We start from the raw sequence: 24,851 nt of genomic DNA, 5'->3' as shown, positions 1-24,851 counted from the left end.
ACATTAAGTCATTCCTGAATGCACATTCCTCCTCAGACGTTTGGTCAGTCAGTAGGCTAGACAATGAATGCGTCCAAAATGGTATCCTTTTTCCTACCTACATAGGGCCCTGGTCAAAAGTAGTGTACTATATAGGGAATAGGGTGCCATTTGGGATGCAAACTATGTGATTGAGTGGGGGAGACAATGTTAAGAGAGGCCCTTTGAGCCCTGGTCAAAAGTAGTGCACTATATAGGGAATAGGTTGCCATTTGGTACACACTATACCATATGTGATTGAGTGGGGGAGACAGCGCAAATAGAGGCTGGGGGGGGGGGGGGGGGGGGGGGGAGATAATGGACTTACGACCACTATGATTTGATGGAGGGCACATGATGGCAGTAACGGGATGAGCTGACTCTTTGACTGGGCTAATTGGTCAGAATGAGCCAAAGCTTTGTTCACTGTGACCCCTTGTCTGTCCCTCCTTCCCCACAGGGAGACCCTGCTGGACCCTTGCCCCACAGACCACACTACACTGTCCCCTCTGCCTCTCCACACAGTCCCCACAGACCACACTACACTGTCTCCTCTGCCTCTCCACAGAGTCCCCACAGACCACAGACCACAAGGAGAGGAGACTGGGATAGGCAAGGCACTGAGGACACAAGATGCATTGTGTGTGACAGGGTGTGTGTCTGTCTGTCTGCGTGCGTGTGCGCATGCATGCGTGTGCATGTGTGTGCGTGTGTGCGAACGAGCAGGCATGTGTGCGTCCCTGAGTGAATGAGTGAGTCAATGAGCAAGCAAGTGACAAGGTGTATGTGTGTGTTTGTGCTTTGTGGTTAGAATCAGTCACCAAAGGAAACATTCCAATCAATGTGACTTGGTGTCTCTCCACTGACTGGAAATGATAACTGGGTCTCATTAATATGGAACAATCAATCAGAGTGAAGTTTCCCCTAGGTACAGATGTAGGACCAGCTTCCTTTCCCCCAATCCTATTACTTAACCATTAGTGGGGAAATTGCAAAACTGACCCAATATCAGCGCTTAGGGGCACATTCAATCTACTCATAGAAGGATAGCATTAACGGCAAAAAACAAACTATAACGACACAGTGCAACATTTTCTACACACGTTGCCTCATTCCTTGACTGGATGATGGACAAGTTGAATTTGACTGACTCCCAGAATAAATCAATTATTAGATCATCTGTCTGCATTCACTCAGGCTATGGAATCCACATAGACGTTTTCACCCTGGGATATTCCATCTATTCAATGTTATTAATCAGTCATAAACCAAACCAACTACTATGAAGTTCAACTAATGCATCCTCCTTTTTCAAGCTTGAGAAGGGAAATTAACATGAATGTAATGCTATTTGTAGAACACATATAGTTAGTTATTGGTGCATGACTCACCTTGGCATGGACTCACACTCAGTGTAAACCATTTAACGGTTTTATTTACCTAAAATTGCTCTGTTTATGATTAGTAATCTGACAGGCATCTGTAGAGTTTGTGGCCTCGCCTCTAATACGCGTCATGTGTCAAACCCTGCCCCTTTCAGCGAAGAGCGTACAACATAATCATCATGAGTGTTTGTTGTAGCTTTCAGTGGCGTATACGTCATTTCAGAGGGACTTATTACACACCTTTATGTTTTAAGAAAAATTATGGGGAATAATACCATTCGAAGTTGTCAATAAAGGGATCGCAATCAAGATTCGCCCAGAGCTCAAATAGCCTACACATCAATCAATTGAATAACGCATCAATCGGCAGCGGCTGGGACTCAAAAGTGATAATTGGATCAACGTTGTGAAGAAGCTGCCGAGATGACGGCCGTTCTTGATATCAAATCAGCGTTAACTTTGATGAAGTCCGAAAAATTGGATTGTAAGTAGCTTTGTCTAATAATTATTTGTATTACTGATATGACATCTAGGCATACTTTGAGTTTACACAGACAAGACAACTACCAATATTAACCCTATTGCAGACTATTTATGTTGAGTGCCATAAATATGATGTGTAGCATCAAAATGCCGTTTCATTTGATAGCTTTTATTCCATTTAGCCTAAGTCTATGTAAATGATGGAGAACACGATTGTGTTATCATGCATGCATACATTTTTTTATAACGCAAAATTGTATTCTAGCTATGCAGATAAGTGATGATTTAGGCGCGAATCAGTAATTGTGCACACCTTTTGTTAACATCGGTAAATAGCCCACCCAATTTACCTACCTCATCCCAATACTGTTTTTATTTATTTACTTTTCTGCTCTTTTGCACACCAGTATCTCTACCTGCACATGACCATCTGATCATTTATCACTCCAGTGTTAATCTGCAAAATTGTAATTATTCGCCTACCTCCTCATGCCTTTTGCACACAATGTATATGGACTTTTTATTTCTACTGTGTTATTGACTTGTTTATTGTTTACTCCATGTGTAACTCTGTGTTGTCTGTTCACACTGCTATGCTTTATCTTGGCCAGGTCACAGTTGTAAATGAGAACTTGTTCTCAACTAGCCTACCTGGTTAAATAAAGGTAAAATAAAAAATTGTGAGGAAAAAAATCCATTAATTAATGGCAGCACTCTTAATCGGTGCACCGGTTTATCCCTGTGAGTGACCTCAAATCGAACAGTAAAATCTGCGCTGTTCGGTCAGGTCAAGGCATCATGGTGCATCGTTCAGAAATATAACTATTTTCTATAAAATATATGTTCAAATTAGTTTTCATTGGGAATGCAGATAGTGTTTTTTTTTTTTTATCAAAAAGCAATCATTTTTGCATGTGAAAACACAGAATCCTGCTCATTACCCCGTGCTTAACCTATGTCACTTTTGTTTTGAGCCGACTTTGCTGTTGGCCAGAGCTCGACTTTGCTGTTGGCCAGAGCTCACCTTGCTCACGCGCGAGAGGCGTAGCATTCGTTCCAAAACGAATGCTATCACATGTCCGACGACAAACTTCTTCCACCGGGGCAACTCGGGTCGGATAATCGAATCCCCTCACTAGCTAAAGTCGTCTATTGGCTCAGATACCCTTTTTAGCATAGGTTACTGACTTGTCTACACTTTCTTACCTGTTTTTAGATGTTCTTGTTCGTTTTCTCTCATCCGTGTTATGATATATCTCACATTGCCATAGTTGTCCTATTTGTCACCCATAGACTCAGTTGTCAATAGGTTGCCAATGCTTAAATATCAGATTATGTAGCTTGCTCCCTTTTTATATTTGTTTCATATTCTACTTTCATTGATATGATTCAAACTATATGATTTCTCAGATGTTTTTGCTCAAGACTTGCTGTGTTAATGCAGACGACATAAAACGTCATGGAAACTAGGCTATTCACACATTCGTCAACCACATTAAACTAAGATCCAAGTGCGAAAACAGAGTACCACACACACACACACACACACACACAATGTTCAAGTGATCAGCAGAGCGTGAAAGTGCTGATAGTTACAGCATTGTCTGCACAAGCTTGCACCATCCTGCCAACTCTCCCAACAACCAGCCTCTTCACTCAAGGGGGAGAGCTACCACACTGAGTAACACAACCATGATACTTTGGTCGTACACTTGTTTTATTACACTTGTGCTCAGTGACAATGGTATTGTAAAAAGCGCTATTAAATGAGTTAGAGGTTGAATGTTATGTCTATAAGCCCTAAATGTCTAATGACGTTTGTTGTGATGGGTTTAGTCTGTCACATCTTTCAAAGGCGTGTTGGGCTGGTGAGGTTCTGGCAGGTGTTGGACATCTAGAGAGAGCAGCCTTTTCCACCATTTTGCATTGAAGTGACACACGTTACCTCTCCGGTCCTGGAGATGTCTCACTTAGGATATGTACACTAGTCACTGATAGGAATCTGTCCCCATCTGATCACTGCCTGTGATCACTAGACTTCTGGAGAACGTCTTTGCTTGAAGTAAGCCGATCAGCCAGGTACATGATGACTGAAACATTAGCTGTCAAAATAAAGCCAGCTACTGTGGATAGGGGACAGGCCACACCTGTGGAGATACTTTTTTGGGCAGGATGCCCCTGAATCAACAGCAACAATTATTAGACTGTTATGTTACAATTGTTTTAATAATGGGTTCATGCTGAGACCAAGGTCTCTATCACAGATGATCCCTGTATACATATCAATATACACTATACTAATCAACATACACCATTATTCACATCAATATATGAAAAGAAAAACCAGCACAGAAAAATAAACACATTCTTCACCAAAAAGTTCCTTAATCAGCCTTTTGAATTGCCCTAGAGGCACCAGTTAATACAACTCTAGAGAGCCTTTTGATATCATTCCACAAGTAAGGTACAGAAAAACTAAAAGCAGATTTACCTAACTCAGTGCAGACCTAGACTGGGTCTGGAATCTTGTACATCTGTAAGTAAACAATTAAGTTACAGTGGAAGTTTATGCCAGGAGGGCTTTATAGACAAAAATAATGCAATGCGTTGGTCTACGAAACTTCAGAGAACCAGCCTACTTTTCAAAACAGTGGCAGCTGCACTCTTAAAGATAATATTGCCATAGTTTACAGCTTTAGGATCTTAATTTGATCACTTTTGTTGCTGAGAATTTGTGCAAGAAATCCAAACTTGTATTTTATTCAAGCTTTAAAAAGGGTTCTACATTTTTATTTCCACTTTAAAATGTGAGACTTGATTTGAACGAATGAAAAATGTATCAACCCCTCCAAAAAATTTCCATGAATTATAAATCACATTTCCTAAATCACATTTCCTGTCGCTAGCACACTGGTTCAAATTAAGATACTACATCTGTGTAACACTTATGAATGTCGACTGAATATTTTTTTTCTGCTATTTAATGAAAGGTATGACTTATTCCTGTAAAAGAAGACCATTTTAATTAGGACTGGGACAACAAGGTGCTGTAGGTAGTCTAGTGGTTAGAGCGTTGGGCCAGTAACCAAAAGGTTGCTGGATTGAATCCCCGAGCTGACAAGGTAAAAATGTCATCCTGCCACCCTAACCCACTATTTCCCGGTAGGCCGTCATTGTAAATAAAAATGTGTTCTTAACTGACTTGCCTAGTTAAGTAAATAAAAATACCAGTATCGCAATATTTTTTTCCATGGCAAAAATGAAAACACTTGGTCCTTTTAAAAACCTGCTGTATGTAAAATATTATTTACTATCTTGGAAAATAAATAAATGTGACTTTGGATGACAACATAATGTTTGTTTCCAACATTAGGGCTATTTTCCTAAGGAAGTTAAATCTGCTTCGTGTTTTGTTTCCTTGCCACGATATTAATGAGTATCGCGATACTGGTATTGGCCCTAATAAAATTTTCTTAAGTAACTCATCAATCCAAATAACCGGATATTTATAAGCGAGGACACGATCAATGAGGGCACCATCCAATGTACATAAATTTTTACATGATCTGGAAATGTTTAATTCAAAGTCAAACACAGATCTTCTTGAGTGATATTATTGCAAGATGATTTGAATTGAAGTGAGCTATTTTAGGTTGGTTTTAGGTTTTCCTACGTGTGTTCAATGTATTGTTTACTTCATGGGGCTTTCCTTAGTGCTTGTATAGAAATTCTAGGACAGTCGCGTAACTCCTCTTGTGGTAAGAACACGTGAGGCATCTGTTTTACTGTGAAAGGTGGCAGTTAAATATGAAATGGCCATGAATCTACAGCTTTGGGTATTGTAATGAATGCTAGAGTCAAAAGGTTCGGGGGGGCCGGGGGAATGTTTTTATATTTTAAAATTTGTAGGATTTCGTCATGTGACCTAGTTAATTATACTGAGAGTGACTTGATTTAAATAATGTAAAAAAATATATTTTTATATATATATAAAAAAAAAAAACTATTCACACTGATGTGGAGTTCCAGGAAGGAGGTTGAGGCATTGTCTGACAAGGGTGGCTAGGTGAGCCATTCACGTGTCGTGTGGAAGAGGGGGGCCGCATTCCATTCCATTCTCTTACACCCTGGCCTTGGTGTGCTTTCTCTAAACAGTGTAGTTCTCTTGGCATGCCAGTGGACTGACTGGACTGCCTCATCCCGCCTTGTAACGCTTAGTCATAAAACACAGTGTGCGTCCCAAATTAGCACCCAAATCTCTATAAAGGGCACTACTTTTGACTGAAGCCCTATGGGTTCTTTGCAATGTATAGGGTATGATTTGGGATGTAGCCACACTCCTAATCTGAGATATATTATCAGTGCTGAATGACAGCCATGCCAGAGAATGATTAGGGTTTAGAATAATCACAGAAACCCAAGCTGACTGGTAACCTGCATAATGGTTCTGTGTGATCTTTTAACCAGACCACCGGGGTAACATGGCTGTGTGTGTGGTGGAGGCTGTCTCCTCAAGCAATACTCGCAATGGGAGATCATTGCTCAGCCCATATTTTGTGAGGGTGTGTTCTCGTTTTCCTCTCCCAGCACATGATGACACACGCGTGAGTCAGGCTTCTTGGTCCACGAAATCCAGCAATGTCATAGAGGGTGTCAAACTAATTCAGTGATTATTTATTTTATTTTTTTTCCATCTCCCTAATCACTTATTCATGCACTTTTGGATCTGTTTCATTTGAGTTTTTCCCCCCAGAATGCCCTGAGGAATAGGTGGATATCTTTAGAAACTAGATTTTGACCCCAAGTAATGTTTTTATATGAAATGTTTAATCAAAATGTAATACATTACCTTTGTTGTTTGATGCCCCTGACTCTAAAAAATTTGTGAATCTTATTTCTTCATCAGTATCCAAACAGACATCAGTAATTTCAAACAGAAATTGTTTCTCGGCTAAATAATCTAAACCTGGATATATCGCCCAACTTATTTGACACATACAAAGAGAACAAAAGTCACAAGCTTTAGGCTAGTTGGCAATTCAAATTAACAGCATGTTTGAATGTGTCAGTAGTGAGACAAACTTACATAAACTAGGGCTGTGACAAGGCCAGTATCCCAATTATTTTTTCATAAAAAATAAATACAATTTTAGGGCAAAAAAGAAAACATGAAGCAGACCTAACTCTTTGGTCCTTTAAATACCTGTGTGTAAAATATTGTGTGCAATAGCTTGGTACATAAATGTGACTCTGGATGACAATAAAATGAAGTTTGTTTCCAACATGAAGGCTGTTTTTTAAAAGAAGTTAAATCTGCTTCTTGTTTTGTCTCCTTGCCACGATACTAACTAGTATCTTTATACTGGTATCGTCCCATGTCCCAATATGAACCTACATGTTTTTAGCAGTAACCATCTCTGGTAGCATTCAAAATTAAAAATACACACCAACTAAATGAAGTTAGTTTCAATTGCCAATAAGTTGCTATCTGCTTATTAGGTCATTGTTGTTAATGATTTCCGGGCTATGCAGACAGTGCAGTGGGAATGTGTTGTACACCATAACTTGAGGTTCCCACTTGGGCCCTTGTGACTTCCTGTGTCGCTGTTGGCAAACAGGGGCGGCCAGACTATCCCAGAGACATCATAGCAGGATATCCAACATGTGGTTCCCATTCCCTGTCTCTCCTTGCCACAGATTCCAGGAAATTTCCACAACTCTCTGAAAGAATATCGTAGGCTAGACTGGAGTGTTTGCCAGTGACATGTCTGGCTTTGTGATGGCTGCCCTTTTTTTAAAATCATGTTTTAGAACAGGAAGTTATTAAGGGAGGGATTGGATAGTGGGTGCTTTAGTAGTATTCGCTTTGATTGGGATTTTCTGTATCAGGCAGGACAATAAAGTGTGCTGAGAGTACAATGAAACAAATCAACCTGCTCACAAACTATTATTATTATTAAAGCATTATTTGTAACTTTTTTATTTTATATGTGGTATTTCTGCCATCGTCTCTTTTGAGCGAAAATAGCTTCTGGATATCAGGACAGTGATTACTCACCTCGTACTGGACAAAAATACGTAATTTTTTTATTCGAACGCAAAGGATTTACTTCAGACACCGGACAAGGTCCAAATCCCTGTCAATCGCATGAAGAAGAGACAGAGATATCGTGGAAGTAGGTCGGGGTGCCTTGTAAGGATCCGATGGCGAGTGGGTAATCCGCCTCTACCATCAGTCCTATTAGCCAACGTGCAATCATTGGATAATAAACTGGATGAGCTCCAATCAAGACTCCCAACGGGACATTAAAACTGTAATATCTTATATTTCAGAGTCGTGGCTGAACGACGATATGGATAACCTACAGCTGGGTGGGTTTTCCGTGCATCGGCAAGATAGAACAGCTGCCTCTGGTAAGACAAGGAGTGGCGGTCTGTCTATTTGACAATAACAGCTGGTGCACGAAATCTAATATTAAGGAACTCTCTAGGTTTTGCTTGCCTGAGGTAGAGTATCTCATGAAACGCTGTAGATCACACTATTTACCAAGTGTTTATCTATATTTTTCGTAGCCGTCTATTTACCACCTCAAACCGATGTTGGCACTAAGACAGCACTCAACGAGCTGTATAAGGCCATAAACAAACAATAATGCTCATCCAGAAGTGGTGCTCCTAGTGGCTGGAGACTTTAATGCAGGGAAACTTACCAGCATGTTACATGTGCAACCAGTATAAAAAACCTTACTCCACACTGACGCGTACAAAGCTCTCCCTCGCCCTCCATTTGGCTAATCTGACCATAACTCTATCCTCCTGATTCCTGCTTGCTACTCTGTTTATTATCTATGCTTAGTCACTTTACCTACATGTACATATTCCCTTAATTACTTCAACATTAAATATATCCAAGTTGGTGCTTCTGACTCTCTCGGGGGTTGGACAGGCACAGGGCTTCTGTCTCTTTGGTTTGGGGGGGGGGGGCAGGCGCAGTGATCAGGGCAAGGCCCCTTTTCATGCTGTTTGTGGTATAAACCACTGTTTGGGCCACAACGAGTCGATGGAGCGGACAGGAGACTTGAAGTTGTGACATACTAAACAAGTAGAACCGTCACTGCATACTAATGTTGCCCGGAACCCAGTTCACAGTATGGTATCAGATTGGTGACCAAGGGTACTAGCATTGGGGCTGAGTTGTCTTTTTTGTTCGTATTGGCAGATGTGGACTTCAGCGACGTGCCCCTGCTCACCCCGGGAAGCAGGGAGATGATGTCACAGGCCCTAAGGGCCACGTTTAGCGGCTTCACCAAGGAGCAACAGAGACTGGGCATGCCCAGAGGTAAGTCCACCCCCCCCCCCCTATACAGCATTCAGAAACGCACTGCCTGTGGAAACCAATAAAACAGGGCCCTGTTTAGGAGAGCATTACAATGTTAAATGTTCAGGGCCCAAATTCAAAAAGCATCTCAGAGTTAGATTGCTTATCTCGGATCAGTTTGCATCTAAAATCACTGCTATTTTGAGACGCTTTAAGAATATGGGCCCAGATAGAAATTAATTGTGTAGAATAGATGTCTGTACATGAAGTACAGTGCCTTTGGAAAGTATTCTGACCCCTTGACCTTTTCCACATTTTGTTACAGCCTTATTCTAAAGTTGAAGTTTTTTTCCCTCATCATTCTACACACAATACTCATAATGCCAAAGCAAAAACAGGTTTATAAATGTTTGCTCTTTTATTACAAATAAAAAAATGGAAGCATCACATTTTATATAAGTATTCAGGCCAGCTCTAGGCAGAGTCTTTGTGGTTCCACACTTCTTCCATTTTAAGATTGATGGAGACCACTGTGTTCTTGGGGACCTTCAATGCTGCAGATATTTTTTGGTACCCTTCCTCAGATCTGTGCCTCGACACAATCCTGTTTCGGAGCTTTATGGACAATTCCTCTGACCTCATGGCTTTGTTTTTGCTCTGACATGCACCGTCAATTGTGGGACCTTTATATAGATCTGTGTGTGCGGTTCCAAATCATGTCCAACCAATTGAATTCTTGGACTCCAAGTTGTAGAAACATCTCAAGGATGATCAATGGAAACAGGATGCACCTGCGCTCAATTTTGAATCTCATAGCAAAGGGTCAGAATACCGATGTAAATAAGGTATTTCTGTTAATTATTTTTTATTAATTTGCAGACAGTTCTAAATGTGTCTTGGTCATTATGGAGTATTCTGTGTAGATTGAGTTTTTGAATAATTAAAATAAAATCAATTTTAGTGGTTAATGTAAAAAAATGTGGCAAGTCAAGGGGTCTGAATACTTTCTGAAGGGACCGTATATGAATCGTGTAAATTGTGCAAAACATTTCAGATAGAAATGTATACATTTTACACACACAGGTCAATCCAAGTTATTGATTGATGAAACGGAGCCTGCCTTATTTATTTTTCTCCGAGGCAAATTTTTTTGACCCAGCAGGAATGTGCTGCCTCAACAGTGTTTACAACATGCGGGTGGGAGCTGTCTGTCAAAGCCAAGTTGGTTGCAGTGGTGTAAAGTACTTAAGTAAAAATACTTTCAAGTACTACTTAAGTTTTTTTGTGGTCTGTACTTTACTATTTATATTTTTGACAACTTTTACTTCACTACATTCCTAAAGAAAATGATCTACTTTTTATTTCATACATTTTCCCTGACACCCAAAAGTACTTCCCTACTGCCTCTGATCTGGTGGACTCACTAAACACATACTTCATTTGTAAAGGATGTCTTTTAGTGTTGGATTGGATTTAAAATAAACTAGAAAATGTGTCTGTCTGCTTTGCTTAATGTAAGGAATTTTAAATGATTTATACTTGTACTTTTACTCTTGATACTTAAGTATATTTTAGCAATTACATTTAGTTTTGATACTTCAGTATAATTAAAACCAAGACTTTTACTCTAAGTATTTTACTGGGTGACTCATGTTTACTTGTCATTTTCTATTAAGGTATCTTTACTTTTACTCAAGTAGGACGATGGGTACTTTTTCCACCACTGGTTGGTTGTTAAACCAACTTGCAATATACCTCGACATGACAACCCATTCACTCTTTAGAGTAGGCATGAGACCATGTGACCTGGTGGGAGAGTTGGAGGAGCAGCCTGTTAAGAGTAAACAAACGTGTGAGGCGTGGATAGACAGTGAGTCACTCCGTCTAGGGGGTGTCTGTTAATAAGCGCCTAGGAGTCTCGGCAGTTGCTGAGGAATTTTGGTGCAGGGAGTTTGAACTTTATCTGCCAAAAAGTCTAAGGATTGGGATTCGGTGCGAGAGGGTTATAACTTCTGCTAAACACCACACTATACACAAGTGTATATGATGCTCCTCAAACAGTTTTGAGAATAGATTTTATTTTTTGGATAAGGTCCCACCCACTGACTTAAAGCCGGAATCCCTATTTGTGAAACGGCTACATGTGTTTTAGGATATTACAGCAACAGCGTTAGTTCAAACAAAACCGTTTTTTTATTTAACCTTTATTTAACCAGGTATGTACTGCAAATATTTTTTTCCACAATGCTGGATGCCTGTTTCTCCAACAAAAACATGTGCTGGCAATGTTTCACTTATGGCGATTTCAGATTAAGGTTGACCTGCTCCCAGTGTCAAACCGTTGCTGTTAGTGTGTTGTACAAAAAGTGCTATTTCAAGTTTAAAACTGGATGTACAGTATTGCTCCAAAGATAATGCATTTTCATGAATGATGCACAATTTATCATGAATAATACAAATAAAATACATTTTATTTTGTGACTGTTCCAGCCTCTTGCTCTATGTTTTGGCCCTTGGCAGAAATACTGTATTGATCCAACACTGTAGAGGGTCACTGTTAAGTAACCAACGTATCTGCATACACAGCGACATATGAACCAGATAGTCAGTGAATACACAGGGATCACACTAAGGAAGACTGTTTTTGATGTTACACCCCTTCCTCCTCTGTGTCCAGACCCCAGGCACTGGTCAGAGAGCCAGGTGGGCCAGTGGCTGCTGTGGACAGTGAACGAGTTCAGCCTGAAGAGCGTGGACCTGCACTGCTTCCGTATGGCTGGGGTAAGTCTCTGTGCCCTGGGGAAGGAGTGCTTCTTGGACCTGGCACCTGACTTTGTGGGGGACATCCTGTGGGAACACCTGGAGATGATGCAGAGAGGTAGGTAGCACCTGTCATCGCTAGGATAGCAACAGATGGCTTTTTACATTTCTATTAGCATCATTACTAGACCAGCAACATACAGTAGCCTATGGCTATTCGCATCATCGCTAGGCCAGCAGCATACAGTAGTAGCCTATGGCTTTTAGTATCAATGTTAGGCCAACAACATCCATTAAGGCTATTAACTTCATTGTTAACCCAGCAACTTCTAGTAAGGCTATTAGCATCACTGCTAACCCAGAAACATGGTGCCCATAACCTTACTGGATTACTATTTATTAAGGGTCAAAAGCTGAAGAACATATGCACATCCAGGTACTTTCTGCAGGTGCTGGAGCAAACTCATGGACAACACCTCACTACTGCTCCACGCCGCACACTGCTGCTCCATGCCTAATGAAGGCCTAAGGGTTGAAATGTTGTTATAAATAAATATCACTTGGGCAGCAGATAAACTTCCTGGGGTCCTGCAACATTAGGGTGGTTAAATACAATTTTGAAATATTAGATGACATTCATCGCCATTTACCTGTTTTTGTCTTAGCTCTCCCGATCAACACCTGTGATTGCTTTATGCCTCTAATGTCAATATGCCTTGTCTACTGCTGTCTCGGCTAGTTCTTATTGTTTTATTTCACTGTAGAGCCCTCAGTCCCGCTCAACATGCCTTAGATAGCTCTTTTGTCCCACCCCACACATGCGGAGACCTCACCTGGCTTAACTGGTGCCTCCAGAGACAACCTCTCATCGTCACCCAACGCCTAGGTTTACCTCCACTGTACTCACATCCTACCATACCATTGTCTGTACATTATGCCCTGAATCTATTCTACCACGCCTAAAAATCTGCTCCTTTTATTCTCTGTTCCCGACGCACTGGACGACCAGTTCTTATAGCCTTTAGCCGTACCCTTATCATACTCCTCTTTTCCTCTGGTGATGTAGAGGTTAATCCAGGCCCTGTAGCCCCCCAGTTCCATTCCCCAGGCGCTATCATTTGTTGACTTCTGTAACCGTAAAAGCCTTGGTTTCATGCATGTTAACATCAGAAGCCTCCTCCCTAAGTTTGTTTTATTTACAGCTTTAGCACACTCTGCCAACCCTGATGTCCTAGCAGTGCCTGAATCCGGGCTTAGGAAGGCCACCAAAAATTCTGAAATTTCCCTCCAAGTACAACATTTTCCACCAAGATAGAACTGCCAAAGGGGGTTGAGTTAGTCTGCAGAGTTCTGTCATAATATCCAGGTCTGTGCCTAAACAGTTTGAGCTTCTACTTTTAAAAATCCACCTTTCCAGAAACAAGTCTCTCACTGTTGCTGCTTGTTATAGACCCCCTTCAGCCGCCAGCTGTTAATTCCAGCTGTGAATGTTCCCCACTTATCTTCAGAGTTAGTACTGTCAGGTGACCTAAACTGGGATATGCTTAACACCCTGGCCATCCTACAATCTAAGCTAGATGCCCTCAATCTCACACAAATTATCAAGGAGCCTACCAGGTACAACCATAAATCTGTAAATACGGGCACCCTCCTAGATATCATCCTGACCAACCTGCCCTCTAAATACACCTCTGCTGTCTTCAACCAGGATATCAGCAATCACTGCCTCATTGCCTGCGTCTGTGGTCAAACGACCACCCCTCATCACTGTCAAATGCTCCCTAAAACACTTCAGCGAGCAGGCCTTTCTAATCGATTTGGCCCGGGTATCCTGGAAGCATATTGACCTCCATTCCATCAGTAGAGGATGCCTGGTTATTCTTTAAGTACTTTCCTCACCATCTTAAATAAGCATGCCCCATTCAAAAAAACAGAACTAAGAACAGATATAGATAGCCCTTGGTTCACTCCAGACTTAATAGCTGATGTTCTGAAAGAGCTGCAAAATCTGGACCCCTACAAATCAGCTGGGCTAGACAATCTGCACCCTCTCTTTCTAAAATGATCCACCGCAATTGTTGCAACCCATATTACTAGCCTGTTCAACCTCTTTTGTATTGTTGGAAATCCCCAAAGATTGGAAAGCTGCCATGGTCATCCATCTCTTCAAAGTGGGAGACGCTCTAGATCCAAACTGTTACAGACCTATATCTATCTTGCCCTGCCTTTCTAAAGTATTCAAAAGCCAAGTTAACAAACAGATCACCAACCATTTCAAATCCCACCGTACCTTCTCCGCCATGCAATCTGGTGTCCGAGCTGGTCATGGGTGCACCTCAGCCACGCTCAAGGTCCTAAACGATATCATAACCGCCATCGATAAATGACAGTACTGTGCATCCGTCTTCATCGATCTGGCCAAGGCTTTCGACTATGTCAATCAACACAATCTTATCGGCAGACTCGACAGCCTTGGTTTCTCAAATGACTGCCTCGCCTGGTTCACCAACTACTTCTCAGACAGTTCAGTGTGTCAAATGGGAGGGCCTGTTGTCCTCACCTGGCAGTCTCTATGGGTGTGCCACAGGATTCAATTCTCACTTTTTTTTCTGTATATATCAATGATGTTGCTCTTGCTGCTGGTGATTCTCTGATCCACCTCTACGCAGATGACACTATTCTGTATACATCTGGCCCTTTGGACACTGTGTTAACTAACCTCCAGACAAGCTTCAATGCCATACAACACTCCTTCCGTGGCCTCCAACTGCTCTTAAATGCAAGTAAAACTAAATGCATGCTCTTCAACCGATCGCTGCACGCACCCTTCCGCCCGACTAGCATCACTACTCTGGACGGTTCTGAATATGTGGACAACTACAAATACCTAGTCTGGCTAGACTGTGAATTCTCCTTCCAGACTCACATTAAGCATCTCCAATCTAGAATTGGCTTCCTATTATGCAACACATCCTCCTTCACTCATGCTGCCAAACATACCCTCGTAAATCTGACTATCCTCGACTTCGGCGATGTCATTTACAAAATAGCCTCCAACACTCTACTCAGACTACATCCAATTTGCTATCACAGTGCCATCTGATTTGTCACCAAAGCCCATATACTACCCACCACTGCGACCTGTATTCTCTCATTGGCTGGCCCTCACTACATATTCGTCGCCAAATCCACTGGCTCCAGGTCATCTAGAAGTCTATGCTAGGTAAAGCCCTGCCTTATCTCAGCTCACTGGTCACCATAGCAACACCCACCTGTAGCATGCACTCCAGCAGGTATATTTCACTGGTCACCCCCAAATCCAACCCTTCCTTTGGCCACCTTTGCTTCCAGTTCTCTGCTGCCAATGACTGGAATGAATTGCAAAAATCTCTAAAGCTGGAGACCCATATCTCCCTCTCTAACTTTAAGCATCAGCTGTCAGAGCAGCTTACCGATCACTGTACTTGTACACAGCCAATCTGTATATAGCCCACCCAACTACCTCATCCCAATGTTATTTTCTTTTGCACCCCAATATCTCTACTTGCACAACTCACTCCAATGTTAATGCTAAACTAATTATTTTGCCACTATGGCCTATTATTGCCTTACCTCCCTAATCTTACTGCATTTGCACACACTGTATATATATATTTTTTTTCTATTGTGTTGACTTTACCTTTGTTTATCCCATGTGTAACCTCTGTTGTTTTTGTCGCACTGCTTTGGTTTATCTTGGCCAAGTCACAGTTGTAAATGAGAACTGGTTGTTTTGTTAAATATGATTCTACTGCTTGCATCAGATACCTGATGTGGTACTGTGCGCCTCTATAGTCTGTTCTTGACTTCGGGATTGTGAAGAGACCTCTGGTGACATGTCTTGTGGGGTATGCATGGGTGTCCGAGCTGTGTGCTAGAAGGTTAACCTGACAGCTTGGTGCATTCAGCATGTCCATACTTCTTACAAAAACAAGTAGTGTTGAAGCCAATCTCTCTACTTTGAGCCATGAGAGATTGACATGCATATTATTCATGTTATCTCTTTGTGTATATTTAAGGGCCAGCCCTGTTCTGAGCCAATTCTAATTTTCCTAAGTTCCTCTTTCTGGCACCTGACCACACAACTGGACAGTTGCCCAGGTGCGATAAAACTATGGCCTGTATGACCTGCCTTGTTGATAGTGTTAAGGCAGAGCAGCGCTTTATTATGGACAGACTCCTAGCTAATGTTGCATCCATCAACATGTTTTGACATGACAGTTTACAATCCAGGGTTACTGCAAGCAGTTTAGTCTCCTCAACTTAAACAATTTCCACATTATTCATTACAATATTTGTCCCAAATACAATTATTTTAGTTTTAGAAATATTTAGGACTAACTTTTATGCCACCATTCTGAAACTGACTGCAGCTCTTAAGTGTCGCTGTGATTTCACTCACTGTAGTAGCTGATGTTTAACTACTATGGCAGCAGCAACATTTATTGCGTACTTTGTCTATATTAACAATTGCTAGTTACAGTGGGGAGAACAAGTATTTGATACACTGCCGATTTTGCATGTTTTCCTACTTACAAATCATGTAGAGGTCTAATTTTTTATCATAGGTACACTTCAACTGTGAGAGACGGAATCTAAAACAAAAATCCAGAAAATCACATTGTATGATTTTTAAGTAATTCATTTGCATTTTATTGCATGACATAAGTATTTGATCACCTACCAACCAGTAAGAATTCCGGCTCTCACAGACCTGTTAGTTTTTCTTTAAGAAGCCCTCCTATTCTCCACTCATTACCTGTATTAACTGCACCTGTTTGAACTCTTTGCCTGTGTGAAAGACACCTGTCCACACTCTCAAACAGACTCCAACCTCTACACAATGGCCAAGACCAGAGAGGGTGTAAGGACATCAGGGATAAAATTGTAGACCTGCACAAGGCTACAGGACAATACGCAAGCAGCTTGGTGAGAAGGCAACAACTGTTGGCGCAATTAGTTCAAGATGACGGTAAATCAGCCTCGGCCTGGGGCTCCATGCAAGATCTCACCTTGTGGGGTATCAATGATCATGAGGAAGGTGAGGATATCAGCCCAGAACTAAACGGCAGGACCTGGTCAATGACCTGAAGAGAGCTGGGACCACAGTCTCAAAGAGAACCATTAGTAACACACTACGCCGTCATGGATAAAAATCCTGCAGCGCACGCAAGGTCCCCCTGCTCAAGCCACCGCATGTCCAGGCCCGTCTGAAGTTTGCCAATGACCATCTGGATGATCCAGAGGAGGAATGGGAGAAGGTCATGTGGTCTGATGAGATAAAAATAGAGCTTTTTGGTCTAAACTCCACTCACCGTGTTTGGAGGAAGAAGGATGAGTACAACCCCAAGAACACCATCCCAACCATGAAGCATGGAGGTGGAAACATCATTCTTTGCGGATGCTTTTCTGAAAAGGGGACAGTACGACTGCACCGTATTGAGGGGAGGATGGATGGGGCCATGTATCGCGAGATCTTGGCCAACAACCTCCTTCTGTCAGTAAGAGCATTGAAGATGGGTCGTGGCTGGTTCTTCCAGCACGACAACGACCAGAAACACACATCCAGGGCAACTAAGGAGTGGCTCCGTAAGAAGCATCTCAAGGTCCTGGAGTGGCCTAGCCAGTCTCTAGACCTGAACCTAATAGAAAATCTTTGGAGGGAGCTGAAAGTCCGTATTGCCCAGCGACAGCCCCGAAACCTGAAGGATCTGGAGAAAGTCTGTATGGAGGAGTGGGCCAAAATCCCTGCTGCAGTGTGTGCAAACCTGGTCAAGAACAACAGGAAACAAATTATCGCTGTAAAGTTTCTATACCAAATATTAAGTCCTGCTTTTCTGATGTATCAAATACTTATGTCATGCAATAAAATCCAAATTAATTACTTACAAATCATACAATGTGATTTTCTGGATTTTTGAGATTAAGATTCCGTCTCTCACAGTTGAAGTGTACCTATGATACAAATTACAGACCTCTACATGCTTTGTAAGTAGGAAAAATTGAAAAATCGGCAGTGTATCAAATACATGTTCTCCCCACTGTATATTAACATAATTTCTAGGCTATTGAGAGACTACGGCTATCATCAGCGCAAAATAGTTTAACAGACATCTCAACCTATTGTATAAAACGTGTTAGCATCCGATCCCACAAACATTGATACTTTACTGTGGCATTGTTTAGTTGGTAGACAGTGGGGCAAAAAAGTATTTAGTCAGCCACCAATTGTGCAAGTTCTCCCACTTAAAAAGATGAGAGGCCTGTCATTTTCCTCATATGTACACTTCAACTAATACAGACAAAATGAGAAAAAAAATCCAGAAAATCACATTGTAGGATTTAAAAAAAAAAGAATTTAATTGCAAATGATGGTGGAAAATAAGTATTTGGTCAATATCAAACGTTTATCTCAATACTTTGTTATATACCCTTTGTTGGCAATGACAGAGGTCAAACGTTTTCTGTAAGTCTTCACAAGGTTTTCACACTGTTGCTGGTATTTTGGCCCATTCCTCCATGCAGATCTCCTCTAGAGCAGTGACGTTTTGGGGCTGTTGCTGGGCAACACGGACTTTCAACTCCCTCCAAAGATTTTCTATGGGGTTGAGACTGGCTAGGCCACTCCAGGACCGTGAAATGCTTCTTACGAAGCCACTCCTTCATTGCCCGGGCGGTGTGTTTGGGATCATTGTCATGCTGAAAGACCCAGCCACGTTTCATCTTCAATGCCCTTGCTGATGGAGGTTTTCGCTCAAAATCTCACGATACATGGCCCCATTCATTCTTTCCTTTACACGGATCTGTCGTCCTGGTCCCTTTGCAGAAAAACAGCCCCAAAGCATGATTTTTCCACCCCCATGCTTCACAGTAGGTATGGTGTTCTTTGGATGCAACTTAGCATTCTTTGTCCTCCAAACACAATGAGTTGAGTTTTTACCAAAAAGTTCTATTTTGGTTTCATCTGACCATATGACATTCTCCCAATCTTCTTCTGGATCATCCAAATGCTCTCTAGCAAACTTCAGACGGGCCTGGACATGTACTGGCTTAAGCAGGGGGACACGTCTGGCACTGCAGGATTTGAGTCCCTGGCGGCGTAGTGTGTTACTGATGGTAGGCTTTGTTACTTTGGTCCCAGCTCTCTGCAGGTCATTCACTAAGTCCCCCCCGTGTGGTTCTGGGATTTTTGCTCACCGTTCTTGTGATCATTTTGACCCCACGGGGTGAGATCTTGTGTGGAGCCCCAGATCGAGGGAGATTATCAGTGGTCTTGTATGTCTTCCATTTCCTAATAATTGCTCCCATAATTGATTTCTTCAAACCAAGCTGCTTACCTATTGCAGATTCAGTCTTCCCAGCCTGGTGCAGGTCAACAATTTTGTTTCTGGTGTCCTTTGACAGCTCTTTGGTCTTGGGCACAGTGGAGTTTGGAGTGTGACTGTTTGAGGTTGTGGACAGGTGTCTTTTATACTGATAACATGTTCAAACAGGTGCCATTAATACAGGTAACGAGTGGAGGACAGGGGAGCCTCTTAAGAAGTTACAGGTCTGTGAGAGCCAGAAATCTTGCTTGTTTGTAGGTGACCAAATACTTATTTTGCACCATAATTTGCAAATAAATTCATAAAAAATCCTACAATGTGATTTTCTGGATTTCTTTTCTAATTTTGTCTGTCATAGTTGAAATGTACCTATGATGACAATTACAGGCCTCATCTTTTTAAGTGGGAGAACTTGCACAATTGGTGGCTGACTAAATACTTTTTTACCCCACTGTATTTATATTTTTGTGTTAAATCAGAGATGGGGGAGGGGGGGTACCATCATAACTAACATGTCTTTCTTGGTGAAGATGTGAGGCATTTCCCCGTCAATTGCTTGATGCCCACATTCCAGGAGTCCCGGTTCACTTATGACTACTTTGCCAGTGAGTATAGCTTCTCTGCCTCTGCCCAAAACACGAGACAACTATTGTCCAAATCACTGTCCATTTTATAATGGAGAGAAATATCATTACTCCCTTTTTTGGGAGAGAGATGTAATGTCTCTCCCCCCCAATTCTTCTCCATAGACTATGGAACTGAACGTGCCCAGTGCATCCTTCCATCGGACAACTCAGAGCCAGGCTTCATCACAGAGTCCAATCAGACACTTCTACCAACCACCTGTGAGGACCTGCTGTCAATCAAGACTGAGAACGGACATTCTACTGGCCCACTGGGTCCTAAGCAGGGGGACTACCTCACCATCAAACAGGAAGTGGTCTCCCATGACAACTTGTGCATGGGGCATGTCATTCGAGGTAAGACCAGTCATGTAATATAATAACATATGCCATTTAGCAGATGCTTTTGTCCAAAGATATTTACGTGCGTAAATTTTTTCACCTTTATTTAACCAGGTAGGCTAGTTGAGAACAAGTTCTCATTTGCAACTGCGACCTGACCAAGATAAAGCAAAGCAGTTCGACACATACAACAACAGCGTTACACATGGAATAAACAAACATACAGTAGAAAGTCTATATACAGCTTGTGCAAATGAGGTAGGATAAGAGAGGTAAGGCAATAAATAAGCCATGGTGGCGACGTAATTACAATGTAGCAATTAAACACTGGAATGTTAGAATGTGCAAGTAGAGATACTGGGGTGAAAAGGAGCAAGATAAATACAAAATATGCTATGGGGATGAGGTAGCTTGGATGGACTATTTTATAGATGAGCTATGTACAGGTTCAGTGATCTGTGAGCTGCTCTGACAGCTGGTGCTTAAAGCTAGTGAGGGAGGTAAGAGTCTCCAGCTTTAGAGATTTTTGCAGTTCGTTCCAGTCATTGGCAGCAGAGAACTGGAAGGAGAGGCAGCCAAAAGAGGAATTGGCTTTGGGGGTGACAAGTGAGATATACCTGCTGGAGCGCGTGCTACGGGTGGGTGCTTCTATGGTGACCAGTGAGCTGAGATAAGGCGGGGCTTTACCTAGCAGAGCCTTGTAGATGACCTGGAGCCAGTGGGTTTGGCGACGAGTATGCCGCGAGGGCCAGCCAACAAGAGCGTACAGGTCACAGTGGTGGGTAGTGTATGGGGCTTTGGTGACAAAATTAATGGCACTGTGATAGACAGCCTCCAACACTCTACTCAGCAAATTGGATGCAATTTCGTAAACGACATCGTCGAGGATCGGTAGGATGGTCAGTTTTACGAAAGTTATACATGCATGCATACATTTATCTTATTGACCTCAAGTGGAAATCAACCCACGACCCTGATGTTGCAAACGCCATGTTCTACCAATTGAACCACATTCTCCTCCACCTTAAATGCTATAGAAGACATCATGGGAGAATGTTTGTCTGCTATATATAATATTCTCCCGTACATTGAATGTATGACATTTTAGCCTGGTAGAATCAGATTAAGCAAGGAGATCATTAACGAGCTCATTATGGACATTGTGTGGATGGATATTCTTCACTGTGATGCAAATTAACATTCAGTTTTATGATCCTCATTATAAATACCTGGTTGGTGTTCAGTATTGCACACAGTAGCAACTATTTTGCAGCAGAATTTTTTTTTACAATTTTGGTTCAGGTAGTGCCCCCATGCTTCACTTTGTTTCAAAATGTTTTCCCCCAACTGAACATGGCTGTGGTGTTCCACTCTTTCATCCCAGGTAAAATTGGGGGCCAAGAATCCTTTGAGAGTGTGGAGAGCCTAGAGGCTTGTGAGTGTCTCACCCAGTCCTGGGGCAGCCACTCCCACTTCTGCAGTCTGCACCGCGTGCCCTCCTACGACAGCTTTGACTCAGACGACTACCCGGCCACACTGCGTGACCACCCAGCAAAAGGCACCTTCAAAGACTATGTGAAGGAGCGCATGGACCTGACCAAAGACAAGTCTGTCATACCGGCAGCGGCTCTTGCGGGATACACAGGTGTGTGTGTGTTTATGTAACCCAAGAATGCAAAACAATTGCTGACTACCTCAAAAGGTGACTATTTGTTTCTTTGAGATTCAATTAAATACCAAGTAATTTAAGTAATAAACTTTATGTTCCTTGGTTGTGCTTCCACAGGAAGTGGTCCGATCCAGCTGTGGCAATTTCTGTTGGAGCTCTTGACCGACACTTCCTGTCAGTCGGTCATCAGCTGGACGGGAGATGGCTGGGAATTCAAATTGACCAATCCCGATGAGGTGAGAACATCCCTTCCACTTAGGCAACCAGGGAAGTGTCAAGCAACACCTGATTTGATCATCACGTCATCCTATATCCAGCTACTAATTCACATTGACAATACCTAATGGAATAGACAAAGTTAAAAGTATGTTTGCTTGATCTTGCCATAGGAAATTGGGGATGAGGTGGATCAAGATAATTTGACCCTCTCCCGCTCTCTCCCACCTTTCGTCCTCACTCCTCCCCTCCAGGTGGCTAGGCGCTGGGGCCAGAGGAAGAACAAGCCCAAGATGAACTATGAAAAGCTGAGCCGCGGCCTGCGCTACTACTACGACAAGAACATAATCCACAAGACGTCTGGCAAGCGATATGTCTACCGCTTTGTCTGCGACCTGAACGGCCTTCTGGGATACAGCGCAGAGGAGATTCACACCATGCTTGACATGATGCCGGACACAGGAGAGTGATGTGGGTGTGGTCTGGCACCACCAGGTAACATACATGCTTGTGTAGGACAGGGGTTGCCAACAGGTTGCCCATGGGCCAAAACCGGCCCTCAAGTGATTTTTTTTTTGGTTGTTGTGAGGGGGCTCCCCAAAGTTGAGTTTTTAGAGGGATTTTAGTTTTTGGTCAAAAAAGACTGAAATCACCAGGATTTCAGAAAAAAAGGAGACTTTAGGAAATCTGTTCCCAAGAATTCCATAAAAAAAGATGTGATTGTGTCTCAATGTAATCCTTATTATGTTCTGGCAAAAATCATCTCAAGGCTGAATCTAGTTGCCTACCGCTGTTGTAGGAGATCATGATGAAAGCATTTACAATCACAAAAAAAATATACATAATGCAAATACAATAAGACTCCTGTCAAGTTGCTGAAGACAATGGAAGCGAGTTACTTGGAAATGGACATGGCCATCACCCAAGGAGGTTAGATCATTTTATTCAAATGGAGCACATGGTAAAAGAAATGTACCCTTTGGGACCTAAGACTGGTGTTTTTCTGTGTTACGTAATTGTTCTCTGGAAACCACATTGACAATCCACAGCCATTTTAGCAGCCAAGCATTGGGCTTTTTGTGTCAGTCTCAAAGCAATGACTCTACTCTTACACAAGGGGCTACTGAAGTCCTTTTTAATTAATTATTTGTTTGAGGACTGCTACAGACATCCAGGGTATGGAGGGCAACACTAGTGCTCTATATATCTATCAATGCCACCACTGTCATGTTTCCACCTGCCAAAAATATGCTAAATTTGTCATATTTCCCTGACCAAAGACATGTATTTTTTTTATACTGCACAAGCCATAATTCACTGTCTCGACATGCTTTGTCATGAGTTCCTCTAAATGTGTTAAGAGCTTTCACATTTCGACTGGGTTGTATTCACTAGAAAATTGAAGAAAACGGACCGACACGGGAGGGACTACCTGAACCTGTCCAATAAGAAACTAATTTGTGTTGCAAAACTTTTTGCTACAGGTTGTTGCGGTGTGCCCTATTGAATATAGTTAGAAAGGTGTGAAGTACTCTCATATTTGAGGGAACCAAACCCTACAACCAAATGCTATCGCAAGTTCTATAAATAGAAGTTCCAAAATTATTTTACAGCATTTGTTTATCTTTTTTATAATGTAACAAAGTTTTGTATAATTTTAAAGTTTTTTAATTTATTTTTTAAATGAGACAGCTGGTTCTATGCGTGGGTCTGTATTCATCAAGCGTCCCCGAGTAGGAGTGCTGATCTAGGATCAAGGATTCCCTTAAATTATTAAGAAGATTACATTGAGAGGGGCTGGCTGGCTGATCCTATATCAACTCTTAATTTGAGACTTTGTGAATATAGGATAAAAAAAGGTGGCAGTATCCTCTTTCTTTCTTTATACAAACACGATTTCTTGGGCTGAGCCTGGCCTATCACTGAACATTAAGAGCAGAGCTTTTATTATGATTGTACATGAGAATGTTGTATACCAAACAGTATAAACAAAACTGTTGTGGGTCTCCTATTTTTACTCCTCGCATACACACAAATGCCCATGCAACACACAGAGCTAAAAATAGCCACAGTTGAGTAGCGGCTAGACCGACATCATTGCCAAACGTGGGGCTGCTGGACAGGAAATTCCACCTGATACATGTGTTAAATGTAGCTGTGAGTAAAGAAGTGATGTATTGTCCATTGTTTTGCCCCTGTCCCTCTGGATTACATGCTTAGTCTTTGCCCATGTGACATTCTAGGCCTAAGGTATTGTTACGGTTTTCTTCAGGTGAAGGAGAGTCGGACCAAAATGCAGCGTGGTATTGTTGATACATATTTAATAAAAACGAAAACACGAACAATACTAAAACAAACGTAACGTGAAAACCTATACAGCTTATCTGGTGACAACAAACACAGAGACAAGAACAATCACCCATGAAACACTCAAAGAATATGGCTGCCTAAATATGGTTCCCAATCAGAGACAACGATAAACACCTGCCTCTGATTGAGAACCACTCCAGACAGCATAGACTTTGCTAGAGAACCCCACTAAACCACAATCCCAATACCTACGAAAACCCCAAGACAAAACACACCACATAAATAAACCCATGTCACACCCTGGCTTGACCAAAATAATAAAGAAAATACTAAGACCAGGGCGTGACAGGTATAACATTCTCC

General features: G+C 41.9%; 1 protein-coding gene across 2 annotated transcripts; it reads left to right on the top strand.

The window, feature by feature from the left end:
* Positions 1-1,576: 1,576 nt before the first annotated feature.
* LOC110533426 (protein c-ets-1-B) lies at positions 1,577-24,451 on the top strand. Of its 2 annotated transcripts, XM_036989808.1 has the most exons (9): positions 1,577-1,887; positions 8,220-8,300; positions 9,106-9,225; positions 11,882-12,082; positions 19,859-19,933; positions 20,078-20,308; positions 21,678-21,938; positions 22,080-22,198; positions 22,433-24,451. In XM_036989808.1, the coding sequence occupies exons 2-9, from the start codon at positions 8,240-8,242 to the stop codon at positions 22,646-22,648; spliced, it is 1,284 nt and encodes a 427-aa protein (XP_036845703.1). In that variant the 5' UTR covers positions 1,577-1,887; positions 8,220-8,239; the 3' UTR covers positions 22,649-24,451. The 2 variants fall into 2 exon arrangements, with proteins under 2 accessions (XP_036845703.1, XP_036845704.1); XM_036989809.1 differs by lacking the exon at positions 8,220-8,300.
* The last annotated feature ends 400 nt before the right edge of the window (positions 24,452-24,851 follow it).

Source organism: Oncorhynchus mykiss, chromosome 10 (genome assembly GCF_013265735.2).
Source record: "Oncorhynchus mykiss isolate Arlee chromosome 10, USDA_OmykA_1.1, whole genome shotgun sequence".
Taxonomy (NCBI): Eukaryota; Metazoa; Chordata; class Actinopteri; order Salmoniformes; family Salmonidae; genus Oncorhynchus; species Oncorhynchus mykiss.
This window is presented reverse-complemented; position numbering and strand designations above follow the sequence as displayed.

Excerpts from the sequence above, each read along its gene's own strand:
- LOC110533426 (XM_036989809.1), top strand. The coding sequence starts at position 1,827 with ATGACGGCCGTTCTTGATATCAAATCAGCGTTAACTTTGATGAAGTCC. Across the intron at positions 9,226-11,881 it reads GAGACTGGGCATGCCCAGAG|ACCCCAGGCACTGGTCAGAG; the intron begins GTAAGTCCACCC and ends CTCTGTGTCCAG. Across the intron at positions 20,309-21,677 it reads CATGGGGCATGTCATTCGAG|GTAAAATTGGGGGCCAAGAA; the intron begins GTAAGACCAGTC and ends CTTTCATCCCAG.